Source organism: Anoplopoma fimbria, chromosome 14 (assembly GCF_027596085.1).
Source record: "Anoplopoma fimbria isolate UVic2021 breed Golden Eagle Sablefish chromosome 14, Afim_UVic_2022, whole genome shotgun sequence".
Lineage (NCBI taxonomy): Eukaryota > Metazoa > Chordata > Actinopteri > Perciformes > Anoplopomatidae > Anoplopoma > Anoplopoma fimbria.
Genome location: NC_072462.1, coordinates 12,100,094 through 12,117,639, shown reverse-complemented (window position 1 = coordinate 12,117,639; position 17,546 = coordinate 12,100,094). Strand labels below are relative to the sequence as shown.

The 17,546-nt window shown below is 40.0% G+C and overlaps 2 protein-coding genes across 3 annotated transcripts; one reads left to right on the top strand and one right to left on the bottom strand.

The window, feature by feature from the left end:
- The first annotated feature begins 1,289 nt into the window (after positions 1-1,289).
- On the top strand, positions 1,290-7,547 carry LOC129102793 (serine/threonine-protein phosphatase with EF-hands 2-like). Its single transcript, XM_054613062.1, has 16 exons — positions 1,290-1,341; positions 1,701-1,828; positions 2,543-2,597; positions 2,772-2,947; positions 3,046-3,160; positions 3,271-3,317; positions 3,391-3,557; positions 3,740-3,776; positions 4,790-4,939; positions 5,067-5,420; positions 5,543-5,728; positions 5,964-6,106; positions 6,294-6,400; positions 6,503-6,666; positions 6,771-6,858; positions 7,363-7,547. Exons 1-16 carry the CDS (start codon positions 1,290-1,292, stop codon positions 7,545-7,547), a joined length of 2,154 nt encoding a protein of 717 aa, XP_054469037.1.
- A 1,228-nt stretch (positions 7,548-8,775) lies between these two features.
- On the bottom strand, positions 8,776-17,053 carry nup54 (nucleoporin 54). 2 transcript variants are annotated; one of them, XM_054612477.1, is made up of 14 exons: positions 16,944-17,053; positions 16,564-16,677; positions 15,031-15,114; positions 14,220-14,306; positions 13,663-13,821; positions 12,856-13,076; positions 12,564-12,751; positions 12,230-12,426; positions 12,074-12,128; positions 11,412-11,505; positions 10,701-10,808; positions 10,383-10,502; positions 9,661-9,771; positions 8,776-9,367 (listed from the first exon to the last, which is right to left on the bottom strand). In XM_054612477.1, exons 1-14 carry the CDS (start codon positions 16,984-16,986, stop codon positions 9,242-9,244), a joined length of 1,707 nt encoding a protein of 568 aa, XP_054468452.1. In that variant the 5' UTR covers positions 16,987-17,053; the 3' UTR covers positions 8,776-9,241. The 2 variants fall into 2 exon arrangements, with proteins under 2 accessions (XP_054468452.1, XP_054468453.1); XM_054612478.1 differs by lacking the exon at positions 16,564-16,677 and having other exon boundaries at positions 16,944-17,048.
- Between the last annotated feature and the right edge of the window lie 493 nt (positions 17,054-17,546).

Genomic DNA, 17,546 nt, shown 5'->3' with positions numbered 1-17,546 from the left:
CTTGTCTTAAACTAATACTTGTTCTACAAATATCAGAATTATTTTGGTACTCATATGGCAAATTGTTGCTCTGAGGCAACACAAATACGAGGGTGTTGGTGATGATCGATGTTTTGATTTATACATTATCAGAAGATCCCGATCTTCCCAAAATAGGATGAAGTGTTCATGCAGCAGATGACTTATGATGTTTCCCCTATCTGTATTTCTGTAATAATATAATTAACTACTTAACGTGTTAGATGATTAAGAAATACGTCTGTGTTTACAGAGAATAGACAGGTCCAGACTAGCCGGTGGTCAATTAACTGTTAATGGAGATAATAATGATGATGTTGTTGTCATATGAGTCACAACGATGACACAGGTCTTGAGCCGAGTGCAACACAACCTCCTTTCAAAACCGATGCTGCCCTTTATCAGAGCCTTCATCCGTTTATTCAGCGTAGATGCCAGCCGTAGTAAGGTTTAATCCTAATCCACTTGGATCTTGTTTTGTTAAAGTGATCATGGGGCTTGTCCAAGTAACTTGGCTCCGCTGCTCACAAGCCTTTTGGCTAGTGTGTGTTTGTGATGGATGAGAATGTGCAGCTGTACAGAGGGGACATCCAAATAAAACATTACAGCCACTGGGACCTGTGCCTGGGAAATGAAGAAGTCTAAGTGATAACGCATGCTTAATTTCTGATTTTTTTCCAAATTGTAACAGTGCTGCTGGCCAGCTTGTAGAAATAAAGTGCAAGGTTTCTTCAAAGGCGCAGAAGAAGTGAGTGGAAGTGATGAAAGACAGGGAACGAGGCCAGGTAAGATTCATTTGGGCAAATCCAGTTTTGTTTTTTTATTTGGTTGTAGATGGTTTTGTTTTTCATAGGTTTGGTAACACCTACTTTTAATTATTATTATTATATTCCTTTATTGATCCCCATGGGGGAAATTCGGGTGTTGCAGCAGCTCAACTACATAATTTAATAGGCCCTTTAGACATAATATAAAATGCTTAAGTGGGTAATCTATCCATGTATTCACAATTATGTTGTACAACATCCACTAAATATAAATAATGAGAATTATTTCAACCGAATTATTCGTAAATTTGTTTATGCTGTTGATTTATTACCAAAAATGTATATGTGTATGTATTTTCAAATATGTAAAATAATAGAAAATATGTTAAACTGTTCATAGTAATATATTATTGCATTATTCACAGGTTGCAAAACACAAGGTTATATATCTCAGACTCTCTCATGAAAGTATCTTTGTCTTGACAGTGAAAACAGCAAAGGGTCATGGGATGTGGCATGGGAAAATCTGAACTACAGCTGAAGAAATGTGAAAGAGGTGTGGCCTTTATCTAAATCATTCTTGTTGATAGTCAATGTTTTACAAATAAATTTCTTTTTTTTGGCAAACATTTAATGTCAGTCTCATTGCTATTTTTAATTTTCAGTGACTATCTCAGTTCCGGGTAAATATGTAGTTTATTCCAACACATCTTCATACTTTATAGTATCTGTTTAAAAAGTCTTGATTAGCAGTGTTAGCTAACTTTCTCTACTCATTATCTATGCACTCTGTGAAGCTGCCACTGGTAAGTCATCCATTCTAGATCTGACATAGTGAATCAATGTATTTGTAGTGAAAAAGTTACCTCATTATGGTTATGGCCGAGTGCCTCCTTCTGCTCTGCTAATCTTCAGCAATCAGAGCGGCTCTGTTGATCCAGCGTTGGTACCGTCAGTATGTCGCACGGCTGGAGATGAGACGCAGGTGCACGTGGAATATCTTTCAGTCTATTGAATATGCAGGAGAGCAGGACCAGATCAAGGTGAGCTTGCACAGTTTTGAATCAATGACACAACTATTGTCAATGTCAGTCTTCCGGTCAGTGATAAATATTCCAACAACTATTGGATGTATTGCCATAAAGTTAAGAACATATATGCATGGTCCCCAGAGGATGAACCCTACTGACTTTGGTGATCCCTTGACTTTTCCTCCAGCTTCACCATGAGGCTGACATTTTTGATTCACAGTGAAATATTTTGACAGCTACCAGATGGATTGCCATGAAATTTTGTTCAGATAGTCATGATCTCTATGGTATGAATCTTAATGATTTTGGTAATCCTGTGACTTTTCCTAAATATGTCCTTGGTTGATATTTGGGGATTTCATTGAAAAGTCTCAATCACTACGATATGGATGCTGTGATGTTTGAAACATACATTCATGGCACCCAGAGGATGAATTGTTATTATTCTGGTCGTCCAAACCTTGGGTTTATTACCAAATATCAGTAAAATGTATTATATTCTCATCAGCCTCAGCTGTACTTTGTGTTTCATGCTTTTGAGAAAATGTTGTCTTCATAAAACTTAAAAAAATTATAGTGAACATGATACAAGTTATATTTGCTAAACATCAACATGATCACATTTAGCTCAAAGCAGAGAGCTGCTGGCATATTCTAAGTCATCATCTTTTCTTTGACACCGCCCTTTAATTATGAATTCTCAAAATCTATTTTTCTTTCCTGCAGCTCTACAATTTTTTTGGCTTCTTGATGGACCACTTCACTCCAGCCAGCAGTGAAAGTAAGACCGACTCTCAACTCCTGTTTAATTTACTGACCTGTAGGTTTCATTAGATTACTGACAGTGAGCTAAACTGAGCTTAACCGGCCTGCTCTCTGTTGAAAAACGTGCTTTGGCTTTTCCCTTACCACATTGATCCACTTCCCTCACTTCCCCTCTCTTACTTTAACGCAGGAAACCTAATATCTCACATCTTTCGCAAGAATGAAATCTGCCGTGACACAGAGTGGGAGCGATATTTTTGCTACAAGAGCATTGAGGTAAGCGATAGCTACACCGGCCCCCATCTGACCTTCCCTGTGACCTTCTGTGGGGTGTCGAAGCTGGTTGAGGCCTTCAAGCACAAACAAGTAAGAACACAGGCAGATACTCAAAGCAGACAGAAGTACCTCATGGTTGCCTTTTTCCTCAGCAGTCAGATAATTCATACTTGCTTTTTCCCCAGTAGCAGCTTCATGCTCGATATGTTCTGCAGCTTCTTGGAGAAACTTGGAGACTTTTAAAAATTCTTCAAAACATCAGTCACATCTCTGCCTGCCATACAAAGCCGATTACCATATGCGGTATGTAACAGCAGGCCTTTCCTGGATAGTGTCTATCTCACATACTTCTTTATTTCCCTTGTAACATTCAGGGTGCACACAACATTAATACATTATGTATCCCTTCCCAGGAGATTTACATGGGCAACTTGAGGACCTGCTGTTGATATTCTATAAGGTATTCATAACATAAAAGTCATCATATTGTCATACATGTATGTTCATTTTAATTAACAACTTAATCTGTCCAGAATGGTTTGCCATCCTCCGAGAAGCCGTATGTCTTCAATGGAGACTTTGTGGATCGTGGTAAAAACTCCTTAGAAATCCTGCTCATCCTTTTTGGGTTCCTGCTGGTCTATCCCAACGATGTCCATCTTAACAGAGGGAACCATGAGGACCACATTGTTAACCTGAGGTAAACTAGTCTTAAACACAATTTAGTGGCTTCTACTAGCTGTTTACTTATGATTTATGTTTTTGTTGTTTCTCACAATATGCTCATACTGTATATGGCTTTATGCAATTTGCATTCTGATTATATTCCACCTACAGCTGATGTGTACACTAATCTAGTCGTTCCTTGTGTGTTTTTTCCAGATATGGTTTCACTAAAGAAGTTTTGGGAAAATACAGGGTGGGTTCTTTTGTGTATTTTTCTTTAACCTTATTATTATAAAGCTCTAAGCCAAGTTTACACTCAGTGATGGAAGAAGTATTCTGATCCTTTACTTGAGAAAAAGTAGCTGCACCACAATATATTAAATAATACATTACAAGTTATTCATTCAGTATATAACTTAAAAAAGTACATTAGTAGTATCATCAAAGTGTACTAAAGGTATTAAAAGTAATGCTAATGGATTCTGTTTGTGTTTTACTGTTACATTTTAAAAATGATTGTATCCTCTTTACTGATGCATGTGACATTTTAATGTTGTAGCTGGTTGAGGTGCTACTTAATTGTTTTAACACATCATATTGGAAAAGCTCATTATATGTTTTGCATGAACATCATAATTTGCGATGTTACTAGTAACTATCGCTGTCAAATAAATGTAATGGAGTAAAACAAATACCATATTTTCCTCTGAAATGCAGTGAATTAAAAGTATAAAGTGGCATAACATGGAAATAGTCAAGTAAAACGACGTGCACTTGTATTTTCACCTCATTCAAGCCTGTAAAAATTAACATCAGATTGTAGCTTTTTCAGTTGATGTGATGTGGATGACTTGTGGCCTGGAAAATGACTTGTTTTACTAAAAACAGTTTGTCTGCCAGCAGCAGCTTTGATACACCATGCCTGACTCCCAGGATAGAGGTTGTGGTACTAAGTATGTGGAAATAAGAATAAGAATCAGTGCTTTTGGCCAAGTATGTTCACACATACAAGGAACCAGACGTTTTTTGAAGGAAAAACAGATGGGCTTAAGTCTGAGTGCGAGAAGCAGGGGGATCACCAGAGTTAGTAGGATTCTTCATCTGGGAAACAGGAAAGTCTTCCAGAAAAAATTCCATGGCAGTCCATTCATTAGTCGTTGAGATATTTCAGTCTGGATCAAAGTTGTGGACCGACCATGTCTAGTGTTTCTGAAAATTGCCCAAACGGATTAGATAAGCCAACTGTAAACATGACTTGGTCTGCAGGTGCATGGCAAGACGATCCTAAAGCTCCTCCAGAAGATTTTCAGCTGGCTGCCTCTGGCCACAGTGATTGATAACAAGGTGCTGATAGTGCATGGTGGGATCTCTGACACCACAGACCTCAACCTGATAGCCAGAGTGGACAGACACAAAGTAAGAGAAGCATTCAGCGTCAATAAAATCAGTGTATTAAGGGCTTTTTACAGGCTGCAAATCCAGAAATATCATCATGATCATCAAAATAATTGTATTTAATCTGTGTATTTATGAATGTTTGCAGTATGTGTCGGCTCTCAGGCCTCCAAAGGTGACCCACCAAGCAGTCAATGGCAGTAAGACTCAAACAATGAACAACAGGAACAGGGAGGACAGTGAACCAGTGGAGGGCCGGCGTCGAGTGTGTTCTCTGACTAACCACAGCTCGGCGACAGTTCACAGGCACGAACTCCCACGCCGTTCGCTCCACAACGCGCCCGTGAGCAGTCAACCCAACTGGTCGGTGGAAGAGGAGCTGAAAAGGAGGCGCAGGCTGGCTGGATTCGACCAGACCTACGGTAAACTGAAGAAGTCTGGGTCTGACTCAGACCCGGAGTCTGGAGAAACAACGGACACAGATGTTGATGAGTGGCAACAAGTAAGTGATAGAAAGGATGTTGAACATTGAGTATGTACATGCAAAAAATGCCCCGTAATGCACACGTTTTCATATTTCCTGACTTTCCTAACTATTTCACTATGATTGATTTGGCCACCCAGATAGTGGATTTGTTGTGGAGTGACCCAATGCCCCAAAATGGCTGCGTTCCCAATGAGGTGCGAGGCGGAGGCTGCTACTGGGGCCCAGATGTCACTGAGGAGGTTCTGGGAAGACACAACCTCCAGCTCCTCATCCGCTCCCACGAGTGCAAACAGGACGGCTATGAGTTCTGCCACAACCGCAGGGTGAGCACAAGGTGGCACATGACCAAGAGTTTAAAGTGGAATACTGATTGTGGAAACAATTTAGGAAACTTTTGAATGATATTGTCAAGTATGACAGGAGATGAAAAACAGGAAAACAAGAGCAGAAATCTGCAAAATGACGTAACATAAGTAGCCGTTTCATTTAAGCATTTAATCAGACAGCAATTCGAAATCAATGAGTCTTGGCAAACATACCGTCTTCTGTTGCGTTCAGGTGCTGACTATATTCTCAGCGTCTAACTACTACGAGGTGGGCAGTAACAGAGGAGCCTACATCAGAATGGGACCCGATCTGGTTCCCCACTTTGTTCAGTATCAGGCCAGCAGGACATGCAGAGAGCTCACCCTGAGACAAAGGTACAAATACGAGCCTGCACAGAATTTAACACAATAGAAAACTATTTTGAAAAACAAGAACAATTAAACACAGATTTTCTTGGCAAAATGTGGGTAAACACACACATTATGATCAGTTAGTTTCCCAGTGATTCAAAGATTTATAGAGCAGAAGTAAAAATACTTTTCTCTACCTGTTCTCCCTCAGTGTCGGGTGGACAGAGAGATCAGCTCTGCAAGCTCTGAGGAAACAACTGTTCGTGCATAAGTCAGATCTCATCAGTGCCTTCCAGGAGTTTGATCCTAACAACAAAGGTGCTGAGCAGCAGTGATGATTTTTTTATTACACTCAGTTACACAAAGGAAAAAGCGTTTTGTTTCAGTGTATCAGACTGTGTATTTCTGTCTTTGTCTCAGGGATGATCTCTCTGAGGCACTGGGCCAGCGCCACAGAGAGAGTACTAAACCTGGGTCTACCCTGGAGGGTGCTGCGCCCTCAGCTTGTCAGCAGCACCCAGCATGGAATGGTCGACTACCAGCAGTGGATAAGGGAGCTCTCCATCACTGAGCCCAAACTGGAGGTAAGCCTTGTGAGACTATGTGTCTTATGTCGATTTTCTCACCATGTTTTTCCATTGCTGACACACACAGAGTCACAAAAGCTTGATTGATTCGTCTCGTTCAGATCTCAGATAACAGCATCCTGGAGACTATGTACAAAAACCACTCCAACCTGGAAACCATCTTCCGAATCATAGACACAGATAACTCAGGTCAGTGGGAAGCTTTCACCTGGATTCTAGACACCAGATCAATATCTTTCTCTCCTGCTCAGTCATGCTGGTGACTAAAATATCTCAACAACAATAATGGGTCGCAAGGAAATTTTGTGCAGACATTCGTGTTCCCCAGAGGATGAAACCCTACTGACTTTGGTCATCCCCTTACTTTCCATCTAGTGCCACCAGCAGGCCAAAGTTTATTTAGTGAATTATTTCCACATCTACTCAATGGATTGACATGAACATGTCAAACTAAGATGGTAAACATGGTAAACATGTTAGCATATCGACCTTAGCTCAAATCACAACAGCCTCAGGGAGCCTCTTGCATGGTTGTAGACCCAAATCTCTACAACAAAAATTGGAATATATTTGTAATACACCTATTTGTACTTTCATCTGAGAGTGACAAAATGTACAGCACGCACAGTACAGATGTTCTCTGCTACAAATTTGGGAAGTGTACAACATCCTCCTTCCTCCGTTTCTGTCTAGGTTTGATCTCTTTCGAGGAGTTTCGTCAGACCTGGAAACTCCTGAGTTCTCATCTTAAGACAGAGATCAGTGACAAGGCCATCGCAGACCTGGCCCAGAGCATCGACTTCAACAAGGACGGGAGCATCGATATCAATGAGTTCATGGAGGCTTTCCGGCTGGTAGACATCTCTGCACATACCTGAAAGCCTGGACCAGGAGCTGTAGCTGTACTTGCTGATCTGCTGCATAGAGAACAACCAGAGCAGTTTGGGATAGACTTTTTAAATGGATACATATCTGTGAGAAAAAGTTTAGTTGAATCTCATCCGTTTTACCTGTGCAGATCAAGCTAGATCTTTTCTACCTCTTACGTCATCTGCCCTTTTTTTTAACCTTTTTTATTCACGTTAATTTAAGATGTTGATGTATCTTAAGGATTTATATGTATAACTTAATGATCAACCTGCTTAGTTATGCATAAAAAACATCAAACACATATGAAGTTGTTTTTGCCTTTCTTGTTGAGCGCATTGTTGACAATATGAAACAGATCTTGGGGAGAAGTACTACATAAATGAAATAAGTTGTATAAAAACTTTTGTTCACAGGGATTCTGCTGATTCTAGAAATCATGGAGCTTGGTTGAATTTGATCAATGAGAATGCAGCACTATCTGAAGAGTAAAATTCCAAATATTCCTGCATCAACATGGATGTAGGGGTTTAAAACTTTAGCAATAAAAGAGCTGAATCAAAAGCATAAGCTACTTCTTCTTAAAAATGCACCTTTTCAGCATTTTATCAATCCATTACTGTGATTTCTGCTTCTCAAGGGCTCCTAACATTGTAAAATGCTCCGATAGAAAATTAAGTAAAGAGTTATAAGGTATTCAACCATTACTGTAGATATTTTAAATGTTGTGGTCTACATAAAGTACTTTTTCTTATACTACAACAATAATTTTATCTGCTGGGGTTTTGGGTGGCAGCATACAAAAAAAAAAAAAAAAATCAGTCACTACTTCCAGTGTTCTTTTCTTCCACCTGTGCTCTGAAAAACTGTGTGTTATTTAGACCCTTGGGATATCGGTGACTCTACTGCACGAGGGGATAGAACCTTTTGGGAAGCTGCATAATCAGTTCAACTGTCAATCAATCCAAATCCAGGACATGAATCCTATCAACTCAAGCCCTACTTTGATGAGATGTTGGAAAGGAATTGTCTTAAGGTAAACACAGGTGACGCAGGTGAGATGTCCTATATTGGTACCAAAACAATGTATCTGTATATAACCTCTTCAGATCAAAAACAGGATGCAGATAGAAGGGCAAGAAATTGCTCAGACAGAAAAACACAAGAGCAAACACAAAAATGAGACTGCCTTTACAGTATGTTTAAATAAAAGTAATGTAGTCCAACTTGTTTTCAATTTAAATGAAATTTATTAACATTCTGACAATAGCATAAAAAAAGAAATACAAAGATGTATTTACAATGTATTCAAAACACGGCACACACTCAATCCTACGATTTGTTTACATGCCAGCCACAATCATAGTCTCAATTCCATAATCTGCTTTAACAAAGAGGGAGCCGGCTATTATTAGACGATGTTGAGTCTTTCCATTAAGCTCTTAATAACAGTCCGGAAAGCACAGATTAAGCCGTCGTCATTTTGTTGGTAGTGGGGCTCAGTCCTTGAATGTTGCTCAAGAGACTCGATATTCAGATGCCCTCCTTTGATCAAACCTAAAAAAGGCAAAGATTGCTTTATATGCATCCTATACCATGACATAAAAGGACAAGTTGACTCTTCTAGGTGACGGGCCGGCCACTTTTCGGAGGATTGATATTGGGAGTCAGAGCATTATATATGTATGTGTGTTGGTGGGGTCGATCAGCTCAGGAGGCCTCCTCTGTGTCCACTGTCACTCAGCCCGTGCTCTATGAGTTTGATGTCTTCCAAGTCGTCTTTGATGACGCTGATCAAATGACTTAAACCGTCCTGCTGCTGTTTCAAGTGCTGAAAGCGACAAATAAGAAAAGGGTTTCAGATATTGCACAAATACTTTCCAAATATTTTCAATGACTTGTCGTTGTCTAGAGCAGTTATTTATTCCCAAACTTTTTTTCTAGGGACACACTTTTAAAAAAATGTCAAACCATTGAGAACTAATTCACAATAGGCCTTATCTATCAATTGGGAAAAGGGCGATTTTGCGTGTAAATGAACGTCCTTCAACATTTATACTGCCATTTCCACATCACTTTGTATCATCTTGAATAGTTAAACCAAGTGTGAATGTGCAGACTAACTTGTTTGATTTCCCTCAGAAGGTCGGCATCAACACTGTAGCGCTCTTCTGATCTCACAGCTCCAAAGTGATTTTGCATCCGGATCTGGGACATTAATTCATTCAAACGACCCTGGAAGAAAAACAAAACAAATACTGTCAGATAATGACTTTGTCTCAACTGGTGGTTTGATCTTTACTCCAACAGCAGCCAAAAACACAAACTGTGTTTATACCCAAATACAGTCAGAACGCAATGATGCTTAAGCGTGGAGCCGTTTTTCTATGAGTTTATTAAATGGCTGATGCAATACACATTGCTGCCAATGGTGTCACATTAATCAACCGATCTTCAGTGGCGGTAATGCGCCAAAAACACGGCAATTGAAGTTTGCTTGCAGACATGCATGTAGCCATTAAAACTATTAAGAAAGGCAAACCAGGTTATTTTGGGAGTAACACTTAACTTACATAAACTTTGGATTGTTAACAAGAAACCTTTAACTTAATAAGGAGTGCAATGTCACCATATAGGATTCCAAGTAATACCCAAAATACCATAAATACTGTAGCACAGTTTTTCTTTTCTGAAAAACCTATTAGTAAACAACCAACTGGTCTTGGAGAAATTGAAAAAGAATTGAAAAAGTCCCTGTAACCCTGATGTAGAGTCTATTATATGAATGAATAAATGAGCTCTGTCAGATTGTATTTGTAACTGCTACAGTTTAGACACACACTTACTTTGAACTGTGTGGGGGCATTCAGCTCAGAGTGAATGGTGTCCAGCTGCACCCTGAGGTGCTCCTCATCCACTTGGATAGCGTAACCACTTTTTCTCTGAATCTCCTGTTTGATTAGCACCTGCCAGGAAAATAGGGAATGTAGAAGGAGGAGATAAATATGAGAAAGACTGGAGTAGAAACGATAAAGCAGGGAAGACCCAGACAGTGCCAGGGCATTCATTCAAACTCTATGAAATGAGGAGATGGTATTCATTACGGGTCGTTTCAACCTGCAACACTATATCACTGATCAAAGACAGAACGGTGAGGCAGCTACCTGCAGCACCCTGTGAGAGAGATCCATCAGCTTCCTCTTGTACTGGGCAATCTTGGCCACTGTGGTCGCCTGGTTCTTCTGGAGGTCACTGATGTCACTGGATATAATCTGCATGTGAACAAGTGTGTGTGTGTACCCGGGTGAGAAGAGGAGGGAGGGGAAATTGTTAACATATTAAGCATTTCTCCACTGATTTCAAGTTATATTTTTAGACCTATCAAGCAGAAAGGAATCCCTGCCCCGATGCCCTATCTTAAAAAGTGTTGGCTTTTTGATATTTTGCTCAACAACATACTAAGATAAAACATTGATTGTATCATTTCACGCACGTTTGGTGTTGCATTTTATGGTAATATTAGCCAACTGCTTTTTATAGACCCAATTTAGAAGGGTGTTAATATCCTCAAACATAAAAGAGAGAACAATGTTTATCATTACTTACTGTAAGGTAAACACATGTATATACAAACCAAATATATTTCATAAACATCCCTAAATCCTGACATTGACACTTGCAGCTGTATTTGTAATAGTGATTTCAGCTGTAAACAACCTGTTGGCAGCTAGCATGAATAAGACATCTGTGTTCTCTGTCCTTGACACCACAAAATCTGTTTCAAAATTCCTTTGTTGATAATCAGAAGGCACGGTGCAAATGTTTTTTTAGAGAACCAAGACTGGCGGTAACAGACTGTTCTTTTTTTCACTTACATCCACTCTGGTCTGGTGCTGTTTGGTCATCTGCTCCTGGATTTGCAGCCTCCGAAAAAGCTCCTTAAAACCCACCATGGGCACGGGTATTAATCTGGAGAAAAACATTAAGCAAAACAGTTTAATGACAGCCTGCGTTACCACATTAATTAAGAGGTAGTTATTTGTTGAATGCAACAATAAGCCAGTAAAAGCATCTCATGATTTCATTGAGATGCTGTGGCAGGACCTTAAACAAGCCGTTTATGCTCGAAAACCATCCAATGTGGCTGAATTAAAGCAATTCTGCAAAGACGAGTGGGCCGAAATTCCTCCACAGCGATGTGAAAGACTCAACAACGCTTGATTGCAGTTGTTGCCGCCAAGGGTGGCGCAACCAGTTATTAGGTTTAGGGGGCAATTACTTTTTCACATAGGGCCAGGTAGGTTTGGATAGTTTTTTTCCCTTAATAAATGAAATCATCATTTAAAAAAATGGCATTTTGTATTTACTCGGGTTATCTTTGTCTAATATTAAAATTTGTTTGATGATCTGAAACATTTAAGTGTGACAAATATGCAAACAAATAAAAAAAAAAAATCAGGAAGGGGGCAAATACTTTTTCACAGCACTGTAATTGGTAGAGTGTAGAAAGTCTGGAAGATGTTCTTAACCAACTTACTTTTCTGAGTCAGGATTGTCCACCTTAGCCTGCTCCCAAATGATGGGGTCCACTCCTGATGAAGAAGAGACAACACCCTCAGAAGTAGAACACACACCAAAACCAATCTGTTTAATTCAGCGAGAGGATGACACAAACATTCCTGCACGTGTTTACCTGCAGGTGCATTCTGCAGCAGGTGTTTGAGCTGTGCTGGTGACAGCTCTGTGCGTGCCACAGTCATGGCCACTCCAATCTGCGTGAGCTGGACCTTGACATTGGCCTGCTCCAGGTAACTGAATAGCGTGGTGGCAGGTATCCGCTTGGAGGTGCCATTAGGAGAACGCTCCACCACGTAAACGATCACCTCTGTCCTGAGACGGAGAAGACAGGAACAAGTTCCCAACTTTGTTTATAATAAACTTAATATCTATTCTGATTTCTTCAAGCTAAAAATATCTTCTGAAAGTAATACAGGGGACCATGGATGAAGCAGTATTGACTGACTTACTGGTCATTGGACAGGGCTTTGACACCGTCCACATTGACAGTGAGAGTCTGGTTGCTTCCCAGGACTTTGTGGAGGGACTCCACCAGTTGCTGCTGCAGAGCTCGCACATCAGCTTCTTTTCTATTAAAAAGCAAGGCCACTAAACCATCCTCGTCCTTACTCACTGGGACGCAGCTGTAGCCCACCGCCTAGGAACCAAAAAAAAACCCCACAAAGAACTACCATTTGATATTCAAATTCAAAAGGAACCTATCTGCACTTCCAAGCACTCTATTGAACTATCCGACATTACCTTGAACCTGCAGAACGGGTTCTCCTGGCCGAAGTCAACAGGTTGGTTGTTGTTGCTGTAGTAGCCCTTGCCAGTGCCCCAGTAAGCCTGCAACTGGTTCCATTTGGCTAAGATGGAGTCACGCTCATCTCCTAACAAGGTGGGAGCTGACAGAGCAGTGACCTGCTGGTAGAGCTGGGTGGGCTGAGCCTGTTGCTGGGCCTGCTGGCCAAACAAGCTTCCTAGGAGGTGAAAGGAAAAAGAAAAATGACACGTCAGATCGTCTTTCTCTTTATGTTACTGAGGGAAAACGACTGACCTAATGACTATATTATTTCATCATATGAGGAAAGTCATAAACTAGTCTTCCAAGTTTATAATCTCTTATTGCACAGTCTTATATTTCTGCTTCAGCTGCACACTGTTGGACTGATGATAATGCTGAAATCTAAAACTTTCTGCTTGTTGTCGCCCTCTGCAGTGATAAGAGGTGTACAGCACAGTCCGTCTAGTAGTTGTTGAGGATGTGCGTCAGCCTGCTGTGCAAAAAAAACCCTGGAATAAATTCATACTCCTATGATATCGCTGGACTTAAGTGTGATTCTGATATGAGGAAATACAAACATTGTGTTTCAAATGAATACTTTACTGGCACTCAGCATCTAGGACAGGCTGACTAACATTCAGTTCTACTAAAATTCTATAGCAATTTAAAACATAATTCCGAATATCAGCTTTAATATTCTGCAATGGCCGCCTTGTTTGGGTCATGATTTTCAAATCTTCACATGGAAACACAAACTGTCATATGGAAATACAGGGTCTCACCTGGCTGCTGCTGAGATGGCTGGATATTAAAGCCTCCAAACCCACCAAGGCCACTTGTTCCTAATCCAGTTCCAAATCCTCCTGCCCCAGCAGCCGTGCCAGCCCCAAGCCCCGATGAGAACCCGAACCCTTTGTTCTGCGTGTTACCAAACAGTCCACCTTAGAACAGAAGATTGAGCCGACACAGAGAAAAAATAAATAACAACAATAAACAGAGTGAAACAAACAAAAGGATCCTGAGCTGTGTTCACAGAACAATGATGGTATTGAACAGTTCATAAAAAAGCTGCATCACAGAAGACTCAAGATATTTGTTTTTTAATTTAGCAAATTACACTTTTTTTTCTATTCAAACTTTTTTATTATTATCATAATGCAAGTACAGCTAACAAAACCTGCCTTCGATGACTGTTGCCTCAGTTGGGCAAACCTGATGGATATCCTCATTTTTAAAAAAAAACAAATGTGTGCATGCATATTCAATGTCCTGCACATACACATAATTGGCACCAAAAGAAGGAGAGTTCACGATTTTTGTTAAGAGCAACACTGCTGACCTGTGGTGTTGGCGGGAGCAGCAAAGCTAAACGTGGACCCTGGTGCAGCAGCAGTTGTTGTAGCTGTCCCAAAGCCACCAAACGTGCCTGAGAAAATAAAGCAAATCATGCCAAATGAAATAAAGGAGGTGAAAGAAAAAGGGGTGAAAGAAAGATTAATGCAGGAAAGAAAAATTATGACTGAGCTTTTCAGGTTATAAAAAGGAAAACGTATTTTTATTTCAATCTAGCATTGCTCTTCTCTCCAACAGAGAAGGTGAAAATGTACTGCTTTCTACAGGAATCAAATGAGATGAGTGCATAATTCAACATTTTGTTTCCTCATGCAAATGGAAACAACAATGCATGACACATTATGAGAAAAAGCAACATGTCAGACAACAGAAAAAAAAAAATCACTGCACCACATAGATGTGAAAATGGATGAAAACGTGTGTTTACAGACACAGACTGTACTGATTAATCAATCAATCACAAAGGTCATCTACCTGTGCTAGCCAGGCTATTACCAAAATTGAAAACAGTGCCAGTGGTGGTTGCTGTACCAAAGCACCCCACATTAAAGCTGACTGCTGCTGGGTTGGCATTTAAACCAAACCCCCCAAAACTAAACCCACCAGCCGTGGTGTTTCCAGCTCCCAGCCCCCCAAATCCTGCAGCCAGCAGAGGCAGGCAGCAAGAAAGAGAGAATGACACGGAGGAGTTAAATGACAAAAGGTCAGGCCTTGTATGGGATTATTACTTGTCTCTTTTAAGGTACATTTTAACAAGACAAACAAACTTTGTTTTGACCATAAAATATGTATCTTACCAGTGTTGGTGGAGCCAAAACTAAATCCTGTGGCTGGTGCGGCAGCAGTGGTGGTGGCTGCCCCAAAACCAGGGGCAGTGAGAGCTACAACAAAAAAGCAGACATAAAAAAAGGCAGTCAGTTAAACTGGCACCTAGATTTAGATACAACAACAAGGATACCTTAAAATAGTCACAAACTATATGATAAACCTTTTCTTTGTGAGTAAAAGAAAAAAACTAATTCAAAATGCAGAAAGCAGTTCCTCTTCAAACAGTTTAAATGATTACTGTAATAAAGTTACTCTTTATCTGATTATATATCCAGGGGCTCATTCTGATTGCCTTTCTGATTTACTGTGACTAACAATAATGTCCAAGAATATATACAAGTATTAGACAAGACAGGCTCATTTTCTTTGATTTCATTCACTCCTTGCGGTGCCCAAAAAGTCACCAACAAAATCTATTCTCATTTTACACAAACCATGTACAAATGTCCTATCAAAACACAAGGGACACACAACAATGATTTTAGAAAGCATACACACATCTGTTTTTTAAACACTAATTGGCTTACAATAAAATGCAATTGTCTTACTACAAAAACAGGTTGGTTACGATTTAAAGTGGTGCCAAATTTAGTGTAATTATCTTGCTGAATAAAAATGTATTCCATTGCTACTCCACTGTTGTAACCTTTTATATGTTATCAGACTAAAATGATCATAATGATGCCAAACCAACACTGTGCAAGATAACTTGACACATATTAGTACACGTACATCAGTAGTCTCTCAAGTCCTGTATTGTTATAGTATACAGTACCAGTCAAACATTTGGACAGTTCTCATTAAACTACTTTGAAGAATCTAAAATATAAAACATATTCTGGTTTGTTGAGCATTTGTTTGTTTACCACATAATTCCATATGTGTTCCTTCATAGTTTGGATGTCTTCAATATTAATCTACAGCTGTGGTGTAGTGGAGAGGGTCAGAGGGTCGGTGGTTCGATACCAGGCTTCGGCAGTCGATGTGTCCTTGGGCAAGACACTTAACCCCAAGTTGCTCCCGAAGGCTTGCCATCGGTGTGGACTGGATGTTGCATGAGTGTTAGTTAGAGTCTGATGGTGGCACCTTGCATGGTAGCCTGTCATCAGTGTGTGAATGGGTGAATGATATGTAATATACTACTGACTGTAAGTCGCTTTGGATAAAAGCGTCTGCTAAATGACTGTAATGTAATGTACAATGTAGAAAAAAATAAAAATAAAGGAAAACCATTGAATGAGAAGTTGTGTCCAAACTTTTGACTGGTACTGTACCTCTGATGCTTACCCATCATTGTGTGTTTATGTGTATCTTAACCTGAGCCTAAATTTAGCCCTAAACCCAGGCCAGTCTTTATGACAGATGTGGAGGAACATCAGCCAAATTAAACACAATTCATTTTCCTATTTAGGTGGGTGAGACAGTCCCACGTGGAGCACACAGCAGTGGTTGCATCTCTGGGCATCTCCCCCCTTTAGTGAGGGTCACATCTCTGGACTTACTGCCGAATCCGGCTGCGGCGGCGGTGGTGGTGGTGGCTGCGGGGCCAAAGCCAAATGCTGCTGTTGATGCTGTAGGTTTGGCACCAAATGAACCGAAAGAAAACCCGGATGTGCCTTCACATGGACATAAGAGAGTGCTGTGAGTGTTTGGGTGCTCTGACAGCCACGTTAACGTACATGTACTGTGTATTCAACAAGCTGCAGGACCGTAAAGACTCATGTTGATCATTAGCCACAACAGCTAACGTCAACGCTAGCTAAAGGCTATAGCATTCATTGCTAATGTATACACACAAAAAGTAACATTATTGTGACAATATATAAGTGGCACATTTCTAGCCTCATTCAAATACTCCAAAGATAAGTTTAAAGGTCCTTACTTGCCGCTGGGTTACTCGTGGCACCGCCAAAACTGAACGCCATGTTGACTGTTTTCAGGCAGTTCTTCTTCTTCTTCTTCTTCTTCTTCTTCTCCTTCTTCTTCTTCTCTTTCCTGAGGCGCGGCAGTGATCATCCAACACAACGGCGCATTACCGCCACCTGGAGGCTGCATGAGAGATGGCTACTCTAGAGAATACAGATAAGATCACATGCAAAAATAGCATTTGTAAAAGCAGCTTCAGTGGTGGGTCGTGTGAGGGTGAAAGCTAAATAGCACTATATAATTCATATATATATATATATATATATATATATATATATATATATATAATAGAAGCAATTTATGAGTATATAAGGAAACAGACAAATAATTGATTTTGCTGTGGCCTCACAACTAAGTGCTTTGTTGATGACATTAATATATGTAAAAATCCGATTTAGCTCTATATACTGGAGTTTTAGATAGTGTTTTTCCCCTTTTTTTGAATTTTATCCTGTAATTCTTACAATGCAAGCTCACAAATGCCAGTACGATTACAATTTAACTTTAAAACCAAGAACAGAGCCTGAACATACAGACCACATTTTACTTGTATGTAAAG